The sequence below is a fragment of the Mandrillus leucophaeus genome, unplaced genomic scaffold (genome assembly GCF_000951045.1).
Source record: "Mandrillus leucophaeus isolate KB7577 unplaced genomic scaffold, Mleu.le_1.0 Scaffold350, whole genome shotgun sequence".
Lineage (NCBI taxonomy): Eukaryota > Metazoa > Chordata > Mammalia > Primates > Cercopithecidae > Mandrillus > Mandrillus leucophaeus.
The window spans coordinates 572,851-596,940 of record NW_012103699.1 but is presented as its reverse complement, the minus strand read 5'-3'; the positions used below and the strand labels follow the sequence as shown (position 1 = coordinate 596,940).

At 43.4% G+C, this 24,090-nt stretch overlaps 1 protein-coding gene across 1 annotated transcript in view; it reads right to left on the bottom strand.

Annotated features, from left to right (window-relative positions):
- Window positions 1-737: 737 nt before the first annotated feature.
- The window catches only part of RBM34 (RNA binding motif protein 34), a 25,293-nt gene continuing 1,940 nt past the window's right edge, over window positions 738-24,090 (bottom strand). The window contains exons 4-11 of the mRNA XM_011989361.1: window positions 20,816-20,902; window positions 19,155-19,386; window positions 16,955-17,014; window positions 12,631-12,674; window positions 4,162-4,245; window positions 3,948-4,011; window positions 2,117-2,156; window positions 738-1,853 (exon numbers count right to left, since the gene is read on the bottom strand). Coding sequence (XP_011844751.1) covers window positions 1,651-1,853; window positions 2,117-2,156; window positions 3,948-4,011; window positions 4,162-4,245; window positions 12,631-12,674; window positions 16,955-17,014; window positions 19,155-19,386; window positions 20,816-20,902 — 814 coding nt within the window. The 3' untranslated portion in view covers window positions 738-1,650. The remainder of the gene's footprint in view (window positions 1,854-2,116; window positions 2,157-3,947; window positions 4,012-4,161; window positions 4,246-12,630; window positions 12,675-16,954; window positions 17,015-19,154; window positions 19,387-20,815; window positions 20,903-24,090) is intronic.

The following is a 24,090-nucleotide window of genomic DNA, read 5'->3' as shown; positions in this document are numbered from 1 at the left end:
GAAAGTGTCACTTTAACAGATTCGAGAACGACTTTTGAGCTTGCACAGATAAGCCCCATCCAATCCCAGGTGTATCAGCCTCCTGATAGGACCACAGGCACTGGCCACCATGACCAGCTAGATTTTTAGTTTTTAATTTTTCTTTCTTATTTTAAGACAGGGTCTCACTCTGCCATCTAGATTGGGTGGCTCACTGCAGCCTTGACCTCCCAAGGCTCAGGTGACCCTCCTGCCTCAGTCCCTCAAGTAACTGGTACTACAGGCGTGCACCACCACGCCCAGCTGATTTTTGTATTTTTTTGTAGAGGCAGGATTTTGCCATGTTGCCCGGGCTAGTCTTGAACTCCTGGGCTCAAGCAATCCACCTCCGCTGGCCTCCTAAAGTGGTGGGATTACAGGTGTGAGCCACTGCACCCGGCCTTACTTCTATATTTTTTTTGTTGAGTCGGCGTCTACCTATGTTGCCCAGGCTGAACTTGAAGTCCTCACCTTAATCCTCGCGCCTCAGCCCTCCAAAGTGCTGGGATTACAGTCACAAGTCAATATGCCCAGCCTGCATATTCTTTTACTCCTTAATATTGTCAGGCATGAAACACTGGTTAAAAATTAGTGAACTAAATATAACTAATTTTGTACAAAGAATAAAACTTTCTTATACCTTAATGTCAATTATTTACTCTATCATACAGAAGGTAGAGAAGATTCAGTGATTCAGTCCTTCTAATATCCAGGATCTAAAACATTTAATTAGTATGAAGAAAGAACTGGAACATATTTTGGATAGGTGCAGTTGTAGCAATATATTATGGCAGGTTATAAATTCAGTTTTCTTGTTTTCTTTTTTTTTTTTGAGACGGAGATTTACTCGTGTTGCCCAGGCTGGAGTGCAATGGAGCGATCTCAGCACACAAGAACCTCTGTCTCCCGGGTTCAAGCGATTCTCCTGCCTCAGCCTCCCAAGTAGCTGGGATTATAGGAATGTGCCACCACGCCCAGCTAATTTTGTATTTTTAGTAGAGATGGGGTTTATTCACGTTGGTCAGGCTGGTCTCGAATTTCCAACCTCAGGTGATCCACCCGCCTTGGCCTCCCAAAGTGCTGGGATTACAGGCACAACCCTCCGCGCATTGCCGGGTTTTTTTTTTTTTGAAATGGAGTCTTGCTCTGTCGCCCAGGCTGGAGTGCAGTGGTGTGATCTTGGCTCACTGAAACCTCTGCCTCCCAGGTTTAAGTGATTTTTCTGCCTTGGCCTCCCAAGTAGCTGGGATTACAGATATGAGCCACCACATCTGGCTAATTTTTTAATTTTTTGTAATTTTTTTCCCCCTTGAGATGGAGTCTTGCTCTGTGGCCCAGGCTGGAGAAAAATGGAACATTCTCGGCTCACTGCAACCTCCACCTCCCGGGTTCAAGTGAGTCTCCTGCCTCAGCCTCCTGAGTAGCTGGGATTATAGGCGCCCGCCACCACACCTGGATAATTTTTGTACTTTTAGTACAAACAAGGTTTTATCATGTGGGCCAGGCTGGTCTCGAACTCCTGAGCTCAAGAGATTCACCCATCTCGGCCTCCCAAAGTGCTGGGATTACAGGCGTGAGTCACTGCACCCAGCCCAGTTTTCTTAAGATGGAATTTGAGAATGGAAGTGAAAGTTATCTCTCAATGATGACACGTAGTAGTATCAATGCCTCCCAGGGCACTTCGAAGGACAGTGACAATGCATTAGTCTCCCATACCTCAAAGAGGACATAGCCAAACCCTTTGCCGATGCCTGTCACTTGGTCTCTCACAATCCTCACGGCCACGACACTTCCACAGTCCAGAAAGTGCTTCTCAACGGCAGATTCTGCAACTTCTGAAAACAAATTCAACCAAAATGGAAGTAAAGAGTTGGGAGCTCCTCAGAAACATGGAGATGTTTAATGATACAGCTAGTTAAGCATGGCCCCATGATAATAAGTCATTATATTGCATACTTTTTAGTACATGTGCTGCCATGGCAAACACGTTGCATGCTTTAAAATTAGTCTTAAATCAAAACATTAAATTACTACTCAGTTCTTATTTCCTTGTTATTTATTTAGTAACATTAACCGTACTTTGTTTAAACAAACTTACTATAAGGGAGATTCCCCACAAAAACCGATCTCTTGTCTCTCTGAAACAAAAAGACAGTTAATACAAATCACTCATTAGACCAGAAAATGGAAGTCATTGAAAATCCTCGCTCACTCTCCTTCCCCCAATATCTGACAGGTCACCAGTCTCCTAATTTAGCCACACATTCTGTTCTTCGATTCTGTTTCTTCTGTCTTCCCTGCTGGACTGTGTGTGGGTACCAGAGGAAGGGAGTGGCTTTTTGTCCACAGCTGGCACTGACACATGGAGTGATCAGGAACAGCCTGCTACACTGGGCGCATGCAAACTTTCTCTGTGAAGGGCCAGATAGCAAATATAGGCTTTGCAGGCCATGTGGAATCTGTTGCAACTACTCAACTCTGCCATTATACCTTGAGAACAGCCCATGGATAGTACATAAACGAATAGTTGTGGCTGTGTGTCAAAAGAAAACTTTATTAACAAGAAAAAAGCAGCAGGTAGACTTAGCTCTCTACCATAGTTTGTTGACCCTGTACTGGGTCCCCAGGTCAAGCCAGGGCTTTCATCTGGGTCGTTGTCATTTCCCCACTAAGTTGCTTTGATATGGACAGAAATGCACTCTATGTTTCCATGGCTGAACTAAGTGTCCTTCGTTCATTTCTAGGCACCTTTTTCAAGTCCAAATCTGGTCATGTCACTCTGAGTTTAAATTTCTAGAATAGCTCCTGAACAAAATCCAGACTCCTCTGCGTGAAGCACAGTCAACAAGGTCTTCATGATTTGGCCTCTACCTATTTGTCCAACAGCAACTCTTACACACCTCACCCATCTAATAATTGTATCAAGCTCTTGCCATCTCCTGAGTGAATTATTTTCTGTCCTCACCATTTATACTGTGTTTTTCTGCCCAGACATGGCCCTCAGCCTTTACAACACTTTTGGTCTACATAAGCCTTCTCTTCTTTCTTTTTTTACCCCTGCTTCTCCACAGGGTAAGTTCTATCTCCTCATCTTTCAAGACTATCATGAAATTTATTCCCCTGGAAACCTGCCTTGTCCCTTCCTCCTGGCATATCCCCAAGTCGAGTGTCCCAATCCTGAGCTGACAAATCATCCTGTGCATTGACGACAGTACTTATACAAGTGACATGACCTGTCACTCCGACCCTTTCTAACATATACTGTCAGCTCCTAGGAAGTTGAGACTATGTCTTAGAACTGTATCTCTGACAGAGTATGTACTAAAAACTGTCTAATGAATAACTGAACTTTCTAGACCTTGGTCTATAAAGTGTTAGACCAGATGATGTCTAATGTACCTACTGACCTAATTATGATTATTTGAAGAGGACTATGTTTTTGTTTCTTTTTAAGAAACAGGGTCACCCTCTGTTGCCCAGGCTGGAATGCAGTGGCATGATCACAGCTCACTGCAGCCTCAAACTTCTGGTCTCAGGTGATCCTCCCACCTCAGCCTTCTGAGTAGCTGGGACTATCAGCATGCATCATACACTTGACTAATTTTTTTTTTGTAAAGGCAGGGTCTTGCTACATTGCTCAGGCTGCTCTAACTCCTGGGCTCAAGTAATCCTCCTGCCTTGGCCTCCCAAAATGTTAGGATTACAGGCATGAGCCACTGTGCCCAGCCAGGACTACGTTTTTGAAGGGAATGTCGACCTCAGTCCTTGTGCCTCTCTTGCCATCAACTCTGTAATCACAGCGGACATAGGCTGTTTCCTTCTGTGCTTCCCTCACATTGCTGATTCCAGTCCCCTTCCAGGAAAAGCCTGGAAGGAAAGATTTCTCTCTATAAAGCTTTCGTTCTTTAAACAAATCAAGTACTACTTACAGATGAGGTCTCAGATGCGAGATCAACTCTAATACGAAATCCATCTGCAATTTGGGCCCCATTTCTATGTTACAAATACAAAGGGAAAATGGTTGTTAAAAATGAGTACTCAATGACTAAAACATCTATGCTAAAGTGAAACCAAAGAATAAACAAAGCACTCACACATACTTATACGACAATTACTCTGTTCAAACCTAAGGGATAAAATTACCTTTTCAACGCCTGTGTGGCAGCACTCTCTTCCTTAAACACAACATAGGCATTAATATTTTTCTGATCAGGATGAATTTTACGTCTACACAAAAAAAAAAAAAAAAAAAAGAAAGAAAGAAAGAAAAGAGAGACAAGGTAAAGTTTGTTAGCCTCAAAGTCACTAGAAAAAATCCAGTTTGTTTTCAACTCTTAATCAACACACGTGACAAGAATTCCTGGGTGGAAATTTCATCTCTTTGAACAAATATTTAGTAATAACTCAAAAAATAACACACAACTTAAAGATATTGATGGAGACACAACCCACACTTTCTTAAGAGTCATAACCATGAGAAAACAGATGGACCATGTATATGAATCCCTGAGAACCATACAAGAACTAAAAACTAACATCTTAGCTGCAGTCCGTATGTAACACACAAACAGTTGTGAGACGTGAGTTTTCCTCTTTACTGTAAAACACCCATATAGAAGAGTGCACAAACCACGTATAGCTGAGCGAATTAACAGCTCAATGTGCCTTGTAGCCCACTCAGAAGCCTCCCTGTGGCCCTTTCCAGTTGCACCCCTCCTTCCCTCCAAAGGCAACCACCATTCCCATTTTTATAGGAACTACTTCCCTGCACATCTTTGTGGTTTTATCAGCCAAGTGTCTATTCTTAGACATCATACTTTGATCTTGTCTATTCTTTTGACCTGATATGTCTTCTGAATCTTGTTTAATTTACAGAACTTTCTCTGGATCTCTGGATCTCACTGTTTGGCCTGCAGAACTCCCCCCAGCCTGGATTTTGTGACTGCAAGCTCATCAAGTAGTTCAACACAAACCTTTGTCCTCTATATTTCTTGTAAACTGACAGCTGCATCCAAAGGCTGGATCAGACTCAGATGTGACCCCTTTGTCACGACTGTTGGTGGGTGTTGTGTTCTTTCCAGAGAGTCATGTTATGACTGGTTTTTACCCTGTGTCAATGACTGCAGCTGGTGTTACTAAATGCCTAAACTCATTAAGTCACTAGGTTTGCAAAACGGTGATATAATTTGGTTGTGAGGAGTTAGCAAAAAGGACCTAGTAATGAACACAGATCTCTCCCTGAAGACATCAACCTACTGTTTTGAAGTAACAAAAACGCTACTACACAAATGAGTATCATCAGGAAGGGAACTGGAAAACAGTGCTTGACATGACTCATGGCATTCTGTAATAATATACTACACTAATGCTTTTGTATTGATTAAACCAGCTGATTTACTGAATGCCTAATATATACCAGACACTCAGTTAGATATTTAATGTATTTCATTTAATCTCACAACTCCAACAGGTGTTTTTTTTTTCTGATTTTATGAGTAAGGAAGCTGAGACTGAAAGAGGTACGTGACTGTGATGAAACGGCAACAAGTGGCTGGCCTAGGACTGAAACCAAGTCTAGCTGACTCTAGAGCCCTGCTCTTTCACACAACACACAGCTGCTGACAACATCCAAATCCAACACATCCTAGTGCACCCCCAGGAACAAATGCTGGAGTTCCACTTCCACCTAGAATGTAAAAAGCCAGAAAGTGCATCACTCCTGCCCTTACCAGTTAAGAAGAAACCAGATAACCCACAGCATCATAACTTTTGTTGCAGCCATCAGAGAGCTAAGTCTTGGGGAAAGCCAGCAGCTAGAAGCTGAGGACACGCCTGCTCCCTCCAACGAGAGACAGAGGAAGCACTGGCTCTACTGGCTCTATGATGGCTGAGCACAGGGGCAAAATGCTGGACACCAGACAAGCAGGAAAGATTCCCACCATGATCTCACTAAAACACTAGAGTTCAGTGTGGGCTGGGCCTGAAACAGAAGTCCTGGAGGCTGCTGACGCAGGAGTGTGCACCCATCCTCAGGATCTGCCCCAATGACCTCCACTCTGTGGGAAAGGCTGACATCGCAGCCATGGGTGCTGCAGGCCTGGAGGACGGAATGGCCAAAGTGTGGGAAAGGCACAAAGCCCCACCTGGATTCTTCTCTTGATGGAGGAGAAGGCTAAGCTGCTAGGGGAGGGATAGCAAACCCTGTCACTCCAGGGCACAGAGAAGACCCCTACAGCCGGAGGAAGGGAGGAGTCCAGCTACCAGGGGAGAGGTGGGAAACATCCTCTGCACAATCCCCACTAAAGGTACAAGGCATCTGGCACAGCTTGGCTGCCCCAGGAAAAATGCCCTGATCAGGTGCACTCCTGAGACACAGAAACACTAAGACAAGACAGCAGAGACCCTGCTGCGCCCACTCCCACCAGACTACCAAGCAAATGACAGACAACAGCACTCTTTATTTTGAGATGGAGTTTCACTCTTGTAGTCCAGGTTCGAAGGCAATGGCACGATCTCGGCTCACTGCAACCTCTAACTCCCGGGTTCAAGCGATTCTCCTGCCTCAGCCTCCCGAGTAGCTGGGATTACAGATGCCTGCCACCACACCCGGCGAATTTTTGTATTTTTAGTAGAGAAGGGTTTCACCATACTGGCCAAGCTGGTCTTGAAATCCTGACCTCAGGTGATTCGCCAGCCTTGGCCTCCCAAAGTAATGAATTACAGGTGTGAGCCACTGTGCCTGGCCAACAACAGCACTCTCTAAATGAGATCTTTGACAAAACCTACAACTTTCAATCTCTAAGAGACACCTCTGGGCGGGCGCGCGCGGTGGCTCATGCTTGTAATCCTAGCACTTTGGGAGGCTGAGGTGGGTGGATCATCTGAGGTCAGGAGTTCGAAACCAGCCTGGCCAATATGGTGAAACCCAGTCTCTACTAAAAATACAAAAATTCGCCAGGTGTGGTGGCACACGCTTGTAATCCCAGCTACTTGGGAGGCTGAGGCAGGAGAATCACTTAAACCCAGGAGGCGGAGGTTGCAGTGAGCTGGGATCGCACCACTGCACTCCAGCCTAGCGACAGAGAGAGACACCTCTAAAAAAGCCAGCCACAAACTGGAGCAAAATATCTGAAACACACATAGCAGGAAAAGGTGTTATATCTACAATATATAAATAACTCCTTACAATTGTATAAAAATAATTTAAAGGTCACCAAAAAATGGGCAAAATTTTTGTACCAACATTTCACCAAAGAATAGATACAAATAGTAAGCACATAAGATGCTTAACATCTGTAGTCACTGTGGTTGGCAAACCTTTAGAATGGCTAAAATTAAACGACGATGCCAAGTGCTGGTGAGGATGTGAAGCAACTGACATTCTCATCTATAGCTGGTAGGAATGTGAAATGGTACAAGCACTTTGGAAAACAATTTTGCAGTTTCTTAGAAAGTTAAAATATATCATAAGATCCGGCAATCCCACCAGGCAGTTTCTCAAGAGAAATGATCCGTACCCAAATCTTTTTAGCATTTTTATGTATAACAGCCAAAGGCTGAAATAACTTGAATGTTCATAAACTGGTGAATGGGGCCGGGTGCGGTGGCTCACTCCTATAATCCCAGCACTTTGGCAGTCCGAGGTGGGCAGATCACCTGAGGTCAGGAGTTTTAGACCAGCCTGGCCAACATAGCAAAACCTCATCTCAACTAAAAGTATGAAAAAAGTAGCCAGGCATGGTGGATATGTGTCTGTAATCCCAGCTGCTCGGGAGGCTGAGGCATGAAAATCACTTGAACCTGGGAGGTGGAGGTTGCAGTTAGCCAAGATGGTGCCACTCACTCCAGCCTGGGCGACAGAGCAAGACTCCATCACAATACAATACGATACATCACAATAAATACAATACAACACAACACAATAAACAGGTGAATAGATAAACAAATGGTACTGTCATACAATGGAATACTACTGAGCAATAAAAACGAATTAATTACCAATGCATTGCAATAATAAGAACAAATCTCAGACGGGCACGGTGGCTCAAGCCTATAATTGCAACACTTTGGGAGGCAAAGGCAGGAGAGCTGCTTGAGCTCAGGAGTTCAGGACCAGTCTGGGCAACAGTGACACCTTGGCTCTACTAAAAACTTTAAAAAATCAGCCGGGTGTGGTGGTGAGCACCTGTAGTCCCAGGTATTTAGGAGGCTGAGGCAGGAGGACTGCTTGAGCCCAGGTGATCAAGGCTGCCGTGAGCCATAATCTGCCACTGGACTCTAGCCTGGGCAACAGCACAAGACACTGTTCCCCTCCACCAACCCTCCCCCACAGAAAAACAAACCTCAAAATCATTATGCCGAGCAAGTTAGACGAGAGTACACCCTGTATGATGACTCTACTTACATAAAATTCTGGAAAAGGCAAACTAACACATAGAGACAGAAAGCAAGTGAGTGGCTACCTGAGGACAGAGGTGGAGGGACATATTGTAGAGGGTTAGGAAGAAACTCAGGGAGATAAAGCGTTCAGTATTGGGACTATGGCAGTGATTTCAAGACTGCCTACATATGTTAAAATCATAAAACTGTACATGTCATATATGTGTAGTTTACTGGAAGTAGTCTTAATAAACCAAAAAGAAAAAAAAAAAGTTTTAAACATTTTGGCTATAAGAAAAAGGAAAAAAGTTTTACATGGCAAAATTTCCCATAAGCCAAGTCAAAAAGCCAACGAGCTGGGGTGTGGTGGTGTGCACCTGTAGTCCCAGCTACTCGGGAGGCTGAGGCAGAATGATTACTTGAGCAAAGGGAATTCCACGCTATAGTGGACTATGATTGAGTCACTGCACTCCTGCTGGAGAACAAAGCAAGACTCTATCTCCTAAAAATAAAAAAAAGGGCCGGGCACAGTGGCTCATGCCTGTAATCCCAGCACTTCCGGAGGCTGAGGGGGGGCAGATAACCTGAGGTTGCGAGTTCGCGACCAGCCTGACCAACATAGGGAAGCCCCGTCTCTACTAAAAATACAGAATTAGCCAGGCGTAGTGGCACATGCCTGTAATCCCAGCTACTCAGGAGGCTGAAGCAGGAGAATCACTTGAACCAGGGAACCAGAGGTTGCAGTGAGCTGAGATCGTACCATTGCACTTCAGCCTGGGCAACAAAAGCAAAACTCCGTCTCAAAAAATAAATTAAATAAATAAATAGCAAATGACAAATAGAGAAAAAATATTTACAATTCATGTCACAAAAGGCTGATTTCATGAACATCCCACAGATCAGTAAGATTAGTAATGCAAATAAAACAAAGCACAAATGACTCTTAAATTACATGACAAGATGCTCACTCATAAGAGAAATTCAAATTAGAAATACCACACTCAACTATCAGGTTTCCAACAACCACAAAGCTCAAAAACGTACTTTTTTTTTTGAGATAGGGTCTCACTCTGTCATCCAGGCTGGAGGGTAGTAGTGCAATCATGGTTCACTGCAGCCTCCACCCTCTGGGCTCAAGTGATCCTCCCACCTCAGCCCCCAGAGTAGCTGGACTACAGGCGTGCACCACCTTGCCCACCTAATTTTTGTATTTATTTGTAGAGATGGGGTCTCGCCATGTTGCCCAGGCTGGTCTCAAACTCCTAGGCTCAAGCAATCCACCCACCTCAGCATCCCAAAGGTGCTGGGATTACAGGCACGAGCCATCTTCCCTGGCCAACATACCGTTTTTGTAAAGTAAGAAACGTTACTGTTGGTAAAGATGTGGGAACATAAATAGGTTGCAATCTCTACGAGACAGCAGTCAAAATTATGAATGCAAATGCCCTTCTGACTGAGCAATGCCACTGCTAGAAGTTTATCCTACATATAAGTTAGCTCATGTACAAAATTACCTGAGTACAAGGTCACTCATTTACTCCGACATTATCTGTTTTGTTTTGAGAGAGCGGGTCTTGCTTGTTGCTCAGGCTACAGTGCAGTGGTGTGATCACAGTTCACTGCAGCCTCAAGCTCCTGGGCTCAAGTCATCATCCCACGTCAGCTTCCTAAGTAGCTGGGACTACAGAGTCGTGCCTCCATGACCAGCTAAAATATTACAGCAAGGTTATTTATTTTACTTTATTTTTTGAAGATAGGGTCTCACTCTGTCACCCAGGCTGGAGTGCCAGTGGCGCAATCACAGCTCCACCTCCTGGGCTCAGGTATTCCTTCATCTGATTCCCAAGTAGCTGGGACTACAGTGCACAGCATCATGCCCAGTTAATTTTTTGTAGAGATGGGGTTTTGCCATTTTGCCCAGGGAGGTGCTGGGCTCAAGTGATCTGCCTGCCTTGGCCTCTAACAGTGCTGAGATTACAGGCATGAGCCACCGCACCCGGCCTCTAGCATTATTTGTAATGGCCATGAGACTGGGAAAAATCTTTACGTCCATCAGTGGGAGATTTGATAAAATAAATTAAGGTACACCTACAGAATACTCTAAGAAAAAGGGCGTTTTTAAAAAATGCTATAAAAATAATCACTTTCACACCAATATAAACAGATCTCCAAGTTGTACCAAGTAGAAAAAGGGAAAGTGTGGAGTAGTGTATATGTTGAATACCAGTGAGTTAAAATGTTTTATGTGGAAAGAAGAACATGTATGCGTATCAGTTTTTAAATGCTAAGATATCTGTAGAAGCTTACATAAGAAACTAAAAACACTTGCCTAGGGTAGGGAATTGGTTGACTAGAGAAAAGGTATATAATTAAATTTTTTTTATTTATTTACTTTGAGACAGAGTCTCGCTCTGTTGCCAAGGGTGGAGTGCAATGGCACAATCTGGGCTCACTGCAACCTTCGTCTCCTGGATTCAAGTAATTCTCTTGCCTCAGCCTCCCAAGTAGCTGGGACTACAGGCATAAGCCACCACACCCTGGTAATTTTTCTATTTTTAGTAGGGACAGTGTTTTGCCATGTTGGCTAGGCTGGTCTCAAACTCCTGGCCTCACGTGATCCGCCCACCTCGGCCTCCCAAAGTGCTGGGATTACAGTTGTGAGCCACCACATCCAGCCATCATTACATTTAGAATTAAAAACAACAACAAAAAGGCAGTGGCTCATGCTCGTAATCCCACTGCTTTAGAAGGCTGAGGCAGAAGGATTGCTTGAAGCCAGGGGTTCAAGACTAGCCTGAAAAACATAGTGAGACTCTGTGTCATAAAATAAAATAATAAAATAAAATAAAATAAATAAAATAAATTAAATTAAATAAAAATTAAAATTAAAATTAAATAAAACAAATAAATAAAATAAAATAAAATAGCCAGGGTGGTGCGCACATCTGTAGTCCCAGCTACTGGGGATGCTGAGATGGGAGCATCACTTGAGCCCAAAAGTTTAAGGCTGCAGTGAGTCAAGATCTTGCCACTGCACTCCAGTCTGGGTGACAGAGCAAGAGCTTGTATGTTAAAACAAAACAAAACAAAACAAAACAAACAACAATGAGATGGGGCTGGAGGAGAAGCTGACGGTATGGTGTGAAAATTCCAATTTTCTAACATATCCCGCTAAACTCCTTAGTAGTACTTGTACATACACCTATCAGAACCTCTGTTTCTGTTCAAATTTAGGCTCCTGGGTTTCAACCTCATACAGAAATAAAAGTATGACTCAAAAAGAAGGGTTGTATCTTACTAAAGCTTTTAGTACCCACAGCACTGAACAATGCCTGGTATCTAGCAGGATCTGCATCTTTGGTTACCTCCGCAAACACTGTGGGAACCTATACATTCATCAAATCTTAACTATACACCTGGCGCTGTGATGGTTATGAGGAAAAACTGGCAAAGACCTGGTTGGCGAAATAACTCCAGATGAAGACTGAACATTGAAATGGAGTCACCAAGATGTCCAAAGGGACTGTTGTCATACAAAAGTTTGATAGAACAGGATTCCCAGAAATGTTTCTAAAGTACATTATATTTTATCTAATATAAAGAAATCTCTGATCATAAACTTCATCATTTCACGTACCATTAATACAGAAAAACACCCAAGATATGAGACTAATAGGAAACCAGCATAAAGCTGAAGGTAAGTGAAAAATAAGCCTTCCACATGGAAGGGCGAACAAGGAGACTTGTATGTTTCATTCTTGGCACTGAGTGGGAAACAAAAAATCCCGAGCACTGGAAACAAGCCATTACCAGGATGGTCCAAAACCCTCAGACAGAGAATGTCAAGTGGTCACCGGCCGGCAGTATACCCAGGTGACCAGCACAAGCAAACATGAATTCTCTCCGGAAAAACACAGGAAATAAGGCATTTGTAATCCGTATGAGAAAATTCAGGAATGAAGCTTTACAGTCGCTTCCAAACACTAAAAACATTCGTAAAATTTCCATGGCTCAATTTCCAGTAATATTTTCTACGACTCTATAATTTACATTATGGCTTAAAGAAAAACGTGACAAATTTAAAGGCTCTAAAATACAGAAGCAAATAGTCAAGCATGCTCTATTATCCAACTATATTAATAAAATATATGAAACTGTTAAGAAATGGTCTCACTTTTTAGCCACAAAGGAAGAAAGTTTAAGGTGATTCCCTTCCTCTAATTATAGACTTACTTTATTGCTGCCAGCTTTTTGGATAGAGTTCCCTCTGCTGGAATCTTTTAAGAGAAAGAAAAAGTATTAAAGACAGTATTTGAAATATTACCTCAAATTAATATTTTAAGTGAAGTCTAAATATCCAACTCCAGTACACTGTGATCAAAAACATTCCAGGGAAATAAATCAAAAACAACCATCCTACTGTATTTCTTTTTTTCTGTTTTTTTGAGACGGAGTCTCACACTGTCACTCAGACTGGAGTGCAATGGCACGATCTCGGCTCACTGCAAGTTCTGCCTCCCGAGTTCACACCATTCTCCTGCCTCACCCTCCCGAGTAGCTGGGACTACAGGTGCCCACCACCACGCCCGGCTAATTTTTTGTATTTTTAGTAGAGATGGGCTTTCACCATGTTAGCCAGGATAGTCTCGATCTCCTGACCTCATGATCCGCCCGCCTCAGCCTCCCAAAGTGCTAGGATTACAAGCATGCGTCACTGTGCCTGGCCAATCATCCTAATGCTATATGAAATGAAGCTTGTGGCTTAGGATAAGCTTTTCCAACGAAACCATCATGCTCAGATTTAAAAGGCTCAAAAACCCAGACAGAAGTTAAGATTCTGGGCTCTCAACTTGCATCAGATGACTCCAACAGAGAGGACACCAGGAAGAGACACCGACGATGAAAGACACATGAAAAATGTAAGGAAAAGGCCGGGTACGGTGGCTCATGCTTGTAATCCCAGCACTTTGGGAGGCCGAGGCGGGTGGATCATGAGGTCAGGAGATTGAGACCATCCTGGCTAACACGGTGAAATCCCATCTCTACTAAAAATACAAAAAATTAGCCGGGAGAGGTGGCGGGCGCCTGTAGTTCCAGCTACTCAGGAGGCTGAGGCAGAAGAATGGCGTGAACCCGGGAGGCGGAGCTTGCAGTGAGCCGAGATTGTGCCACTGCACTCCAGCCTAGGCGACAGAGCAAGACTCTGTCTCGAAAAAAAAAAAAGAAAGAAAAATGTTAAGGAAAAAGAAAGGTTTATAAAGTAACATTTTATCGTGTATTCTGATTTTTAAATATGTCTAACTAAACTGATGAATAACATAAAAAGACATATCACCTGTATCTCTAAGAGTTTATATATTTTAACAGGCAAAAAAATGCATGGTGTCTTTCATTGTGCAGGGATGGGAATCCCCTTTATATTCAGGTTCACTTTATTTTCAGTCACATATAGTCTCCTTAAGAGTGGATGGGGTAGGTAAGGAAAACTTCACGGAAGAGGCAGAAATACACGTCAACAACTACAGCTGTCGACCACATGCCAAATGCAACCAGGTACTGAGAAGATCAAGGTGAAAAGATACCAATCCTGCAAGTTCACAATCTAGGAGCATGTAGAACGTAAATGCCATGTAGGGCAGTTATTATAAATCTTTTCTGGAAAACCTATTTTCTTTCTCAGTAACCTGATAGTTTACATAGTAAAACCAAGAAATTTTAACTATTTCTTCTATTTGCAGTTTATCTTGCTAAAACTGCTAATATAGTCAAACTCTCAAACCTCAAAAAAACAGTCAAGATGTAGAAATGTCTAAATGAATAATCAACATGTGAATGACATCATCAAAACACATTTATTGGGTGCCTTCTGTACAGGGTCTATATCCCATTATTTGTTTGGTTTTGTATTTTTTTGTTTGTGTTTGAAACAGAATCTCACTTTGTCGCCCAGGCTGGAGTGCAGTGGCACAATCTTGGCTCACTGTAACCTCCGCCTCCCAGGTTCAAGCGATTCTCCCACCTCAGGCTCCCAAATGTCTGGGATTACAGGCCCCCACCACCATGCCCGGCTAGTTTTTGTATTTTTAGTAGAAACGGGGTTTTGCCATGTTGGCCAGGCTGGTCTCGAACTTCTGAACTCAAGTGATCTGCCTTGGCCTCCCAAAATGCTGGGTTACAGGCATCAGCCACTGCACCCGGCCTACACCTGCCATTGAAGATATTAATAAATAAGTATAACATAAGGCAATAAAGTACAAGAATAATGCGGAGGAAAAAACATCATTTAATGATATAAAGTATCAGAAAAGCTTTGAAGAAGGGACATTTTAGCCTCATACTGAAAAATACTTTCATAGGCAAAAAAGGTACCTTAAGGAAGGATTCCAGGCAAAACAAATAGACCAGCAAAGGGACAAAGGAGAGAAAACCCATGTGTAGAGGAACACAGGATGGGCGGGGCCACACTGGAGAACTGTGAGGCTAAGAATTCAGGATGTATTTCACTGACAGTGAGAATAATTAACACAATGTACAGGGGCTGGTAACTCAACAAGAAGAAAGACAAACAAGAGTATTTGTAATCATAGCTTACAGTCTGGTGGAGGCGGCAAATAACAATTTCAGTAGAGTGTACTAAGTACTACAATAAGGGATAGGTGCAGTAAAATGCATAGCAGGGACACACTGGTAGCCTAGAGACTGGGGAGAATCAAGGCAGGCTCCCCAAAGGGTTAGAAGGCAACAGCAGGCCCAGTGAGGGGTGTGTGTGTGGCGGCTGGTGGGGGACGGGGAGGGGGCCGGGGGGAAGGGCGTTTCATTAATGCAAGGCAGGGAGAGCAGCAAGGGTTCCGGGAAGAAGAGCTTCAGGAAGACTGAGTTGACAGTGTTTTGTTGGACAAATTAGAGGAAGACTGAAGGTAGGAACTATAATAGGCCTCTCCAACTATTCTGACAGGAGGGAATGATAACTTAGGTAGGACAAGGGAAAAAGAAAGGAATGACTCATATTAGGAAGAAATCACAGTTGAAAAACGGACAGGAATGGCAAACACTAGCATGGGTGAGCCAATGCAGAGTCAAAGGCAACCACAAAACCTGCAGCCTGGCTGCCACTAAATACCACAGAAAAATCAGTAGGCAGCATAGGGTTGGGGTGAGAATGGATGGAAGTAAGCAGATATACTGAAATCAGGGTATGACAAGACACCCACAAACAATGCATTAGCCAAAGGTCTACTACGGGGAAATGGAACTCAGAAGGGCAGACAAAAGATATGTGATGAGAGTGGGAAACAGATACCCTGACAGAAATTATGGGCACTGCCAAAACTTTGGGTAATGTCTACTTCTATAGAAGTGGGCAGTTGTGCCTCCTCTAACATTTGACAATTCCTGAAGATATTTTCCATTGTTACACTGAGGTGCAGGGGGCGCTACCAGCATCTAGTGGGTAAAGACCATGTATGTTACTAAACATCCTATAATACAAAGGGCAGCCTCCAACAACAAAGAATTATCCACTCCAAAATGTCAACTGTATGGAGGTTGAGAAACTCTAATCACATGAGAAAGAGCAATTAGAAACATGAAAAAGGCTGGGCACAGGGGCTCATGCCTGTAATCCCAGCACTTTGGGAGGATGAGGAAGGCAAATTACCTGAGGTCAGGAGTTTGAGACCAGCCTGGATAACATGGTGAAACCCTGTCTCGACTAAAAACACAAAAATTAGCCGGGCGTGGTAGCCCACGCCTGTAATCCCAGATACCTGGGAGGCTGACGCATGAGAACTACTTGAACCCAGGAGGCGAAGGGTGCAGTGAGCTGAGATCCCACCACTGAACTTCAGCCTGGGTGACACAGAGTAAGACTCTGTCTCAAAAAAACAAACAAACAAAAAACAAAAACAAAATAAACATTTCCTATATTCTAATATACATTAATTATGCAATAGTGTCCAAAAACGTACACTATGGTACGTCAACTATGCCTATGCAGTTAAAAAAAAAAATCATGTATGGGAAAACCAAATATAAATGATACTTATTTCCTGCTCTAAAGAATGTGGCTATAACTGGTCCAGAATGCTGAGCTGGTAAAATCCAGCTCACTTCTATAAAAAGTTTTAATATTAAATTGACTTAAACACTTGATCTGTCAGAGAACAAGGACTGTTTGCAGCAATCACACCCACCTCCCATACTAAATGCATATGATGAGACATAAGAAGAGAATGCCTAGGATTCCAGCAACGATAACCAGTATTAACTTTTCAGCCTATTCTGTTGACACAGTAAATAACTCACCCATTCACCCTACAAAGTATATTGCAGGTTTTCATAGCAAGAGTATCATTTTATTAAGTAAACTCACTACATTATTTAAAAAGTTCAAGAGTCAGCAGTAGATAATAAGAGCAACTCTTTTCTTGGGTTAAATTTGAACCTATTGATTCAAAAGGTTAAAGTGCTCCACCATCTCACTAATAGCAAGAAGTTAATCTGATTTAAATGCAACACATTTTAGTATTATGTAATTTTATGGGGGAATGAAACATACCAGAGAACGAAATCGTACAGATTCTATTTGTCCATACTCTTTAAAAAACGATTTCAGCTTCTAAAATGAAAAAAAACACATACACATTAGCTCACCCTCAGAATATCAAATAAGTGCTATAAAAGGGAATTAAGAAAAATTGTCCGATAATCCTTACTGCCAGGTATTTTTTTTTTTTTTTTGAGACAGAGCCTTGCACTTTCACCCAGGCTGCAGTGCAGTGGTATGATCTCGGCTCACTGCAACCTCCGCCCCCACAGCTTCAAGTGATTCTCCTGCCTCAGCCTCCCAAGTAGCTGGGATTACAGGCGCCCGCCATCATGCTCAACTAATTTTTGTATTTTTAGTAGAGACGGGGTTTCGCCATGTTGGCCAGTTTGGTCTCGAACTCCTGACCTCAAGTAATCCAACCACCTCAGCCTCCCGAAGTGCTGGGATTACAGGCATGAGCCACCACACCCGGCCTACTGCCAGGTTTTAAGAACATTTCAGGAAAAGTAGGTGACTATTCAGTTGGATGAACAAAAAAATTTTACTGAAACTTGTGAGATTCTGTCTCAAAAAAAAAACCAAAAACATAATTCAAGCTCCTATTAGTATCCCTTGGATGAATAATGCTTTTCTTTCAATCTTTTATAACCTTTATCGCATGTAAATTAAGGATAGACTTATACTCTCCATAGATTCTCTCATGTTTTCACATTGGTTTAAACCAGGAATAAACTTTTTTTTTGAGATGGAGTCTCACTCTGTTACACAGGCTGGAGTACAGTGGCACACTCTTGGCTTCTGCAACCTCCCTATCCCGGGTTCAAGCAATTCTCCTTCCTCAGTCTCCAAATAGCTGTGATTACAGGCATGTGTCACCACATCCAGCTAATTTTTTGAACTTTTAGTAGAGAAGGGTTTCACCATGTTGGCCAGGCTGGTCTGGAACTCCCGACCTCTGGGGATCCGCCCGCCTTGGCCTTCCAGAGTGCTGGGATTACAGGTGTGGGACACCACGCCTGGTCTCAAAAAGGTTTTTCTACTGTTTTTAATGAAGTAGAGTTTAAATTGTCCTTCAAAATATGAGCAGGATGCTGATATGAGCAGGATTGCAACAGTTACTATCACATGAACATGCAGAAACAAAGGGCAGGTTTTGCTTCAGCGATCCTCACACAATGGAAGAAACGCAGGACATCGTCATTCTTTAAACAACACATATTTACTATGCACAAGGCACCATTTCAGGTGTCAAGAGACAGAATGAGGCTGAGCACGGTGGCTCACGCCTATAATCCCAGCACTTTGGGAGGCCGAGGCAGGCGGATCATGAGGTCAGGAGATCGAGACTATACTGGCTAGCATAGTGAAACCCCGTCTCCACTAAAAATACAAAAAATTAGCCAGGCGTGGTGGCAGGCACCTGTAGTCCCAGCTACTCAGGAGGCTGAGGCAGGAGAAGGGTGTGAACCCAGGAGTCGGAGCTTGCAGTAAGTTGAGATCACGCCACTGCACTCCAGCCTGCGAGACAGAGCGAGACTGTCTCAAAAAAAAAAAAAAAAAAGAGAGACAGAATGATGAAGAAAGAGGATCAGGCCCAGTGGCTCATGCCTGAAGTCCCAGCACCTTGGGAGGTTAAGGAGGACAGATCGCTTGAGCCCAGGAGTTTGAGACCAGCCTGGGCAACATAGCGAGAACCTGTCTCCACAAAAACAAAAAGTAGCCACGGCCACAAAAACAAAAAGTAGCCAGACGTGGTGGCATGCACCTGTAGTCCCAGCTTCTCAGGAGGCTGAGGCAGTAATATCACTTGAGTTCAGGAGTTTGAGGCTGCAGTGAGCAATGATCATGCCACTGCACTCCAGCCTAGGTGACAGTGACAACCTGTCTTGAAAAAGAAAAGAAAAAAGAAAAACATCTTTAAACACATGGAGCTTATATTCTAGTGGCACGTAACAGGAGACAAGGCTGAAAGAAAGAAACCAGGCAGGATGTCACTGCAGTATTCAAATATAATCTGCAAAAGCCTGAATTAGGGCAGGGACTGCAGGAATGAAAAGGAGGGGGTGGATATTGAAATCCATTTATATTAGGATGATTTATGTAATAATTTACAATGAAGTTATATCCATGACTTATTATTCAATGCTTATTCAACACAGGAAGAACAAAGTTATTAACTTCTCTGAAATTTTACTATATACAAACTTACCTTCTTATTACACGTAACAGGCAAATTCCCAACAAATACAGTTCTCTCGTTCTTTAATCTCTCTTCTTCTTCGTTGATTTGAATTTTCTTTCTTTGACAGACAACTGTGTCATCTACATCATCAAGTATTTTTCTATCTGCTACTTTAACACCAGGTTGAGAATTTTTCCTTTTCTGCCCTTGTTTCTGGTGAATTTCTTCTTCTAAATCAGCACTCGCTAGAGCACTTTCCCTTTTTAAGGCAAAAAATAAAACAAAATAAGCAGTAAGAGTCATACCAGGTAGATTTAGTATTTGACAAAGCACAGCCCTACCTTCTCAATTAGAAATATTTTCCAATGTCTTCTGAATTTTCCTAGATTTACCACTTACAAATATATCAAAATTTTTAAAGCAGCTTTATCTAGAAACTGACCAGTATCTTTAGAAAAAAAATGATTTAACTCAAGAGTTAGAAAAAGTTAAGCTCTTTTTTTTTTTTTTTTTTGGAGACAGGGTCTCGCTCTGTCACCCAGGCTGGAATGTAGCAGCGTAATCACAGCTCACTGCAGCCTCGACCTCCCAGGCTCAGGCAATCCTCCCACCTCAGCATTCCAAGTAACTGGGACCACAGGCGCATGCCACCACACCTGGCTACATTTTTTTTTTTTTTTTTTGAGATGGAGTTTTGCTCTGTCACCCAGGCTGGAATGCAATAGTGCAATTTTGGCTCACTGCAACCTCTGCCTCTCGGGTTCAAGTGATTCTCCTGCCTCAGCCTCCCAAGTAGCTGGGATTACAGGTGCCCGCCATCACGCCCAGCTAATTTTTTTATTTTTAGTAGAGACAGGGTTTCATCATGTTGGCCAGGCTGGTCTTGAACTTCTGACCTCAAGTGATCTGCCCACCTCAGCCTCCCAAAGTGCTGGGACTAAAGGTGTGAGCCTTTTATACATATACACAAATACATATACACATATTTCTGAGACAGAGTCTAGCTCTGTCACCCAGACTGGAGTATAGTGGTGCAATCTCAGCTCACTGCAACCTCTGCCTCCCTGGTTCACAACAATTCTCCTCAGCCTCCCAAGTAGCTGGGATTATAGGCGCCCGCCACCACGCCCAGCTAATTTTTTTTTAAGTAGAGACGGGTTTCGCTGTGTTGGCCAGGTTGGTCTCAAACTCCTGACCTCTGGATCCGCGTGCCTCAGCCTCCCAAAGTGCTGTGATTACAGGGATGAGCTACCACGCCCGGTTTCCTTTTATATTTCTTTTGTAGAGACAGGGTTTTGCTATGTTGCCCAGGCTGGTCTTGAACTCCTGAGCTCAGGCCATTCGCCCACCTCAGCCTCCCAAAGTGCTAGGGTTACAGGCATGAACCACTGCAGGCAAGAATAAGTGAAGCTCAATTTTTGAACACGTTAAATCTGCCAGGCAACAGCAGCAGCAAGTTCATCTAAACAGAAGCTGATTCACTTAAAGCTCTTGGAGATTTAGTTTACACTCTATCAATGCCTAATTTCATTTTCTACTCTAGACCTTTAGGGGCACTATCACACTCCCTGAGACTCTAAAAAGGTTAATATGGCAGCAGAGTACTTACTCTGTACAAGCAACATGGCCAATAGGAAAAACCAGATTCCCTACTTCTCATACTTCTGTAATATTTAAAGGACTCTTACCAAAAGTAAATTGTGAAATGGTAAATACAATATAAAGTATTGCTGGATATGGATAAGCAAGGTCTGAGCATCAATCTGAAAGGAGAACTAAAGGATATTAAGGAGTGAGGGAAGAGAAGAGCCAGTAAGAATCATAAAAATGACTCACTTATCAGCAAATACTTACCAGGTTCCTACTCAGTTCTAGGCTCTGAGGATACAAAGATAAAGAAACAATCAAAGGCCTCCAGTAGTCTAGTGAAAAGACAGACCAAGTTCACAATAAAATGGTAACAGCTATGATACATGGTATGCACACAAAAACAAGAAAGGCTTCTCAGAAGAGGAAATCAGTGTCTGGCTGTCATTACTCCTCCCTTGAGGACAGGGTCCATGTCTAGTGTTTTGCTCGCTACAGTATATAAAGTGCCTAGCAGGAGTGAAAGGAAATGAGACAGTACAGTGAGGTGGGAACTAGGTCAGGAGGGACCTTCAGTGTTGCACAAAAGTGCTTAGATTTTATCCTATTGAAGATGAGGAGACACTGAAGACTGAGAGCATCTAAAAAAGATCATTTGGGCAGAAGAGTGGAAGGTAATTAGAAAGGGGATAAGGTTGGAGAAGGGAGACTAGTAAGGATATGGTTACAACAGTAACTGACCAGAGCAGGGAAGGAGGTGAAGAGGAAAAGGCAGATTAAAGAGATAATTAAAAAACAGCATCATCAGGACTTGGCAACTGATTAGCTAAGCAAGGAGAGGAAAGAAGACAGGATGACTCTCAGGCCACTAACTTAGGCAACTAGAAGACTAGTGGTAGCACTCATGCCAAGGAACAGGTCTGATGAGAATGATGAGCTCCCAGTGGAGCATTCTTACCTGGAGGTACATAGGGAAAAAGAGGTGCAAATGCCAGGAGGCAAACAAACATACATGTCTGGAGATCAGGAGAGAGATCACGCTGGGCACAAGAGATACTGCCCCCAACAAAGGGTGACAAAGGGTCACAAGAACATGACCAAGAATGAGACCCCTGAGGGAAATGCACATTTAAAGAGTAGTCAGAGGAAAAGATAGCACAATAACCCCAAGAAAGAATTGGCCAAGAGGACAATCAGAAGAGATTTCTCTCACAGAATCCAGCAGCTTCAACAAGAAAAGCAGCTACGTGAAGGGTAACAGAGGACTCATAAGACAAAAGCTGCACTGCCCATTACATATGTCAGAGAGGTCAGGGTGGCCTCAGTGAGCACAGCTTCAGTGGCACAGTCAGGACACAGAATAAAACCCGCCACCATCAGAATGCAAGTGCGTGGAAGGGTGAACAGAGTCAAGAAAAGAGAGAAAGTAAAAGAACAGACTACTTTTCCTAAAAGCTAGACTGAAGGGAAGGACTGTGGGAATGGCAGCAAACAGAGACATGCAATTATAAGGGTTTTTTTTTTTTGGTGGTTGGGGGGAATGTCCTTTTTAAAGATTAGAATCTTGACCACATCTATATAGTAGAAAGAGGGATAAGGGCCGGGCCGGGCATGGTGGCTCACGCCTGTAATCCCAGCACTTTGGGAGGCTGAGGCTGGGGGATCACCTGAGGTCAGGAGTTCGAGGCCAGCCTGGTCAACATGTGAAACCCCATCTCTACTGAAAAACCACAAAAATTAGCTGGGTGTGGTGGTGGGTGCCTATAATCCCAGCTACTCAGGAGGCTGAGGCAGGAGAATCGCTTGAACCTGGAGGCAGAGGTTGCAATGAGCCAAAATTGCACTATGCTCTCCAGCCTGGGCGACAACAGCGAAACTCCATCTCAAAACAAAAACAACAACAAAAAAAAGAGTGACAAGGGAAAGAGGGGAATGTGGATGGATCTGACGGCACAGTCCCTAAAAAGGCAGAAGAACATACACGGTACACACAGCAACCAGGTGGTTGAGTTAATATTGGACAAGAGAGAAGACACCTAAGAAAGAGGGGAAGAAATAAGGCTGTGTACAGATACATTAAGTTTAAATAGGAGGACAAAAATAGCAGTTCCCAACTGTTAGTGATTAATAGCTCCAGAACTGGTAAAAAGGTCTTCAGTTGAAAGGAGAAAAGGGAAAAGGAAATAAGGGGTTTGAGGAGAGTGACAAAGAAGAGAGGAATGAAGACTGTTACCTAGGTACATGTGATGGGATCACTATTTGGATCATGATTCAAATACACTGTTAAACAACGTTATGCTGGCCGGGCATGGTGGGTCATGCCTGTAATCCTAGCACTTTGGGAGGCGGAGGTAGGAGGATGGTTTGATCCCAGGAGTTCAGGACTAGCCTGGGTAACACAGCGAGACCCTGTCTCTATTTTTCTAACTAAAAAAAAAAAAAAAAAAAAAGCTGCCTGGATCACTTGAGTCCAGGAGTTTGCAACCAGCCTGGGCGACATGACAAAATCCTGTCTCTACAAAAAATACAAAAATTAGCTGGGCATGGTGGTGCATGCCTACAGTCTAAGCGACTCAGGAGGCTGAGGTGGGCGGCTGGATTGAGTCTACGAGGCAGAGGTTGCAGTGAGCGACAATCGCACCACTGCACTCCAACCTGGGTGACAGAGCCAGACCTTGTCTCAAAAAAAAAAAAAAATGTTAATGAGGGTAAAGAATAAATTTAAGAACACCAAACGTGTTCTTAAATTACATACTTGTGCGGTGGCTCACGTATGTAATCCCAGCACCTTGGGAGGCTGAGGCAGGTGGATCATGAGGTCAAGAGTTCGAGACCAGACTGGTCAATATGGTGACACCCCGTCTCTAGTAAGAATACAAAAATTAGCTGGGTGTGGTGGCGCACGCCCATAGTCCCAGCTGCTCAGGAGGCTGAGGCAGAAGAATCACTTGAACCCGGGAGGCAGTGGTTGCAGTGAGCCGAGATTGCACCACTGCACTCCAGCCTGGGTGACAGAGTGAGACTCCATCTCAAAAACAAAACAAAACAAAACAAAACAAAACCAACCAGACAACAGTAAACCAGGCCGCGCAGTGGCTCATGCCTGTAATCCCTGCATTTTGGGAGGCCAAGACAGGTGGATCACCTGAGGTCAGGAGTTCAAGACCAACCTGGCCAACATGATGAAACTCTGTCTCTCCTAAAAATACAAAAAAAATTAACCGGGCAGGGTGGCGCTTGTAATCCCAGATCCTCAGGAGACCTGAAGCAGGAGAATCACTTAAATCCGGGAGGCCGAGGTTGCAGTGAGCTGAGATCAGGTCACTGCACTCCAGCCTGAGCAAAAAGAGCAAAACTCTGTCTCAAAAAAAAAAAA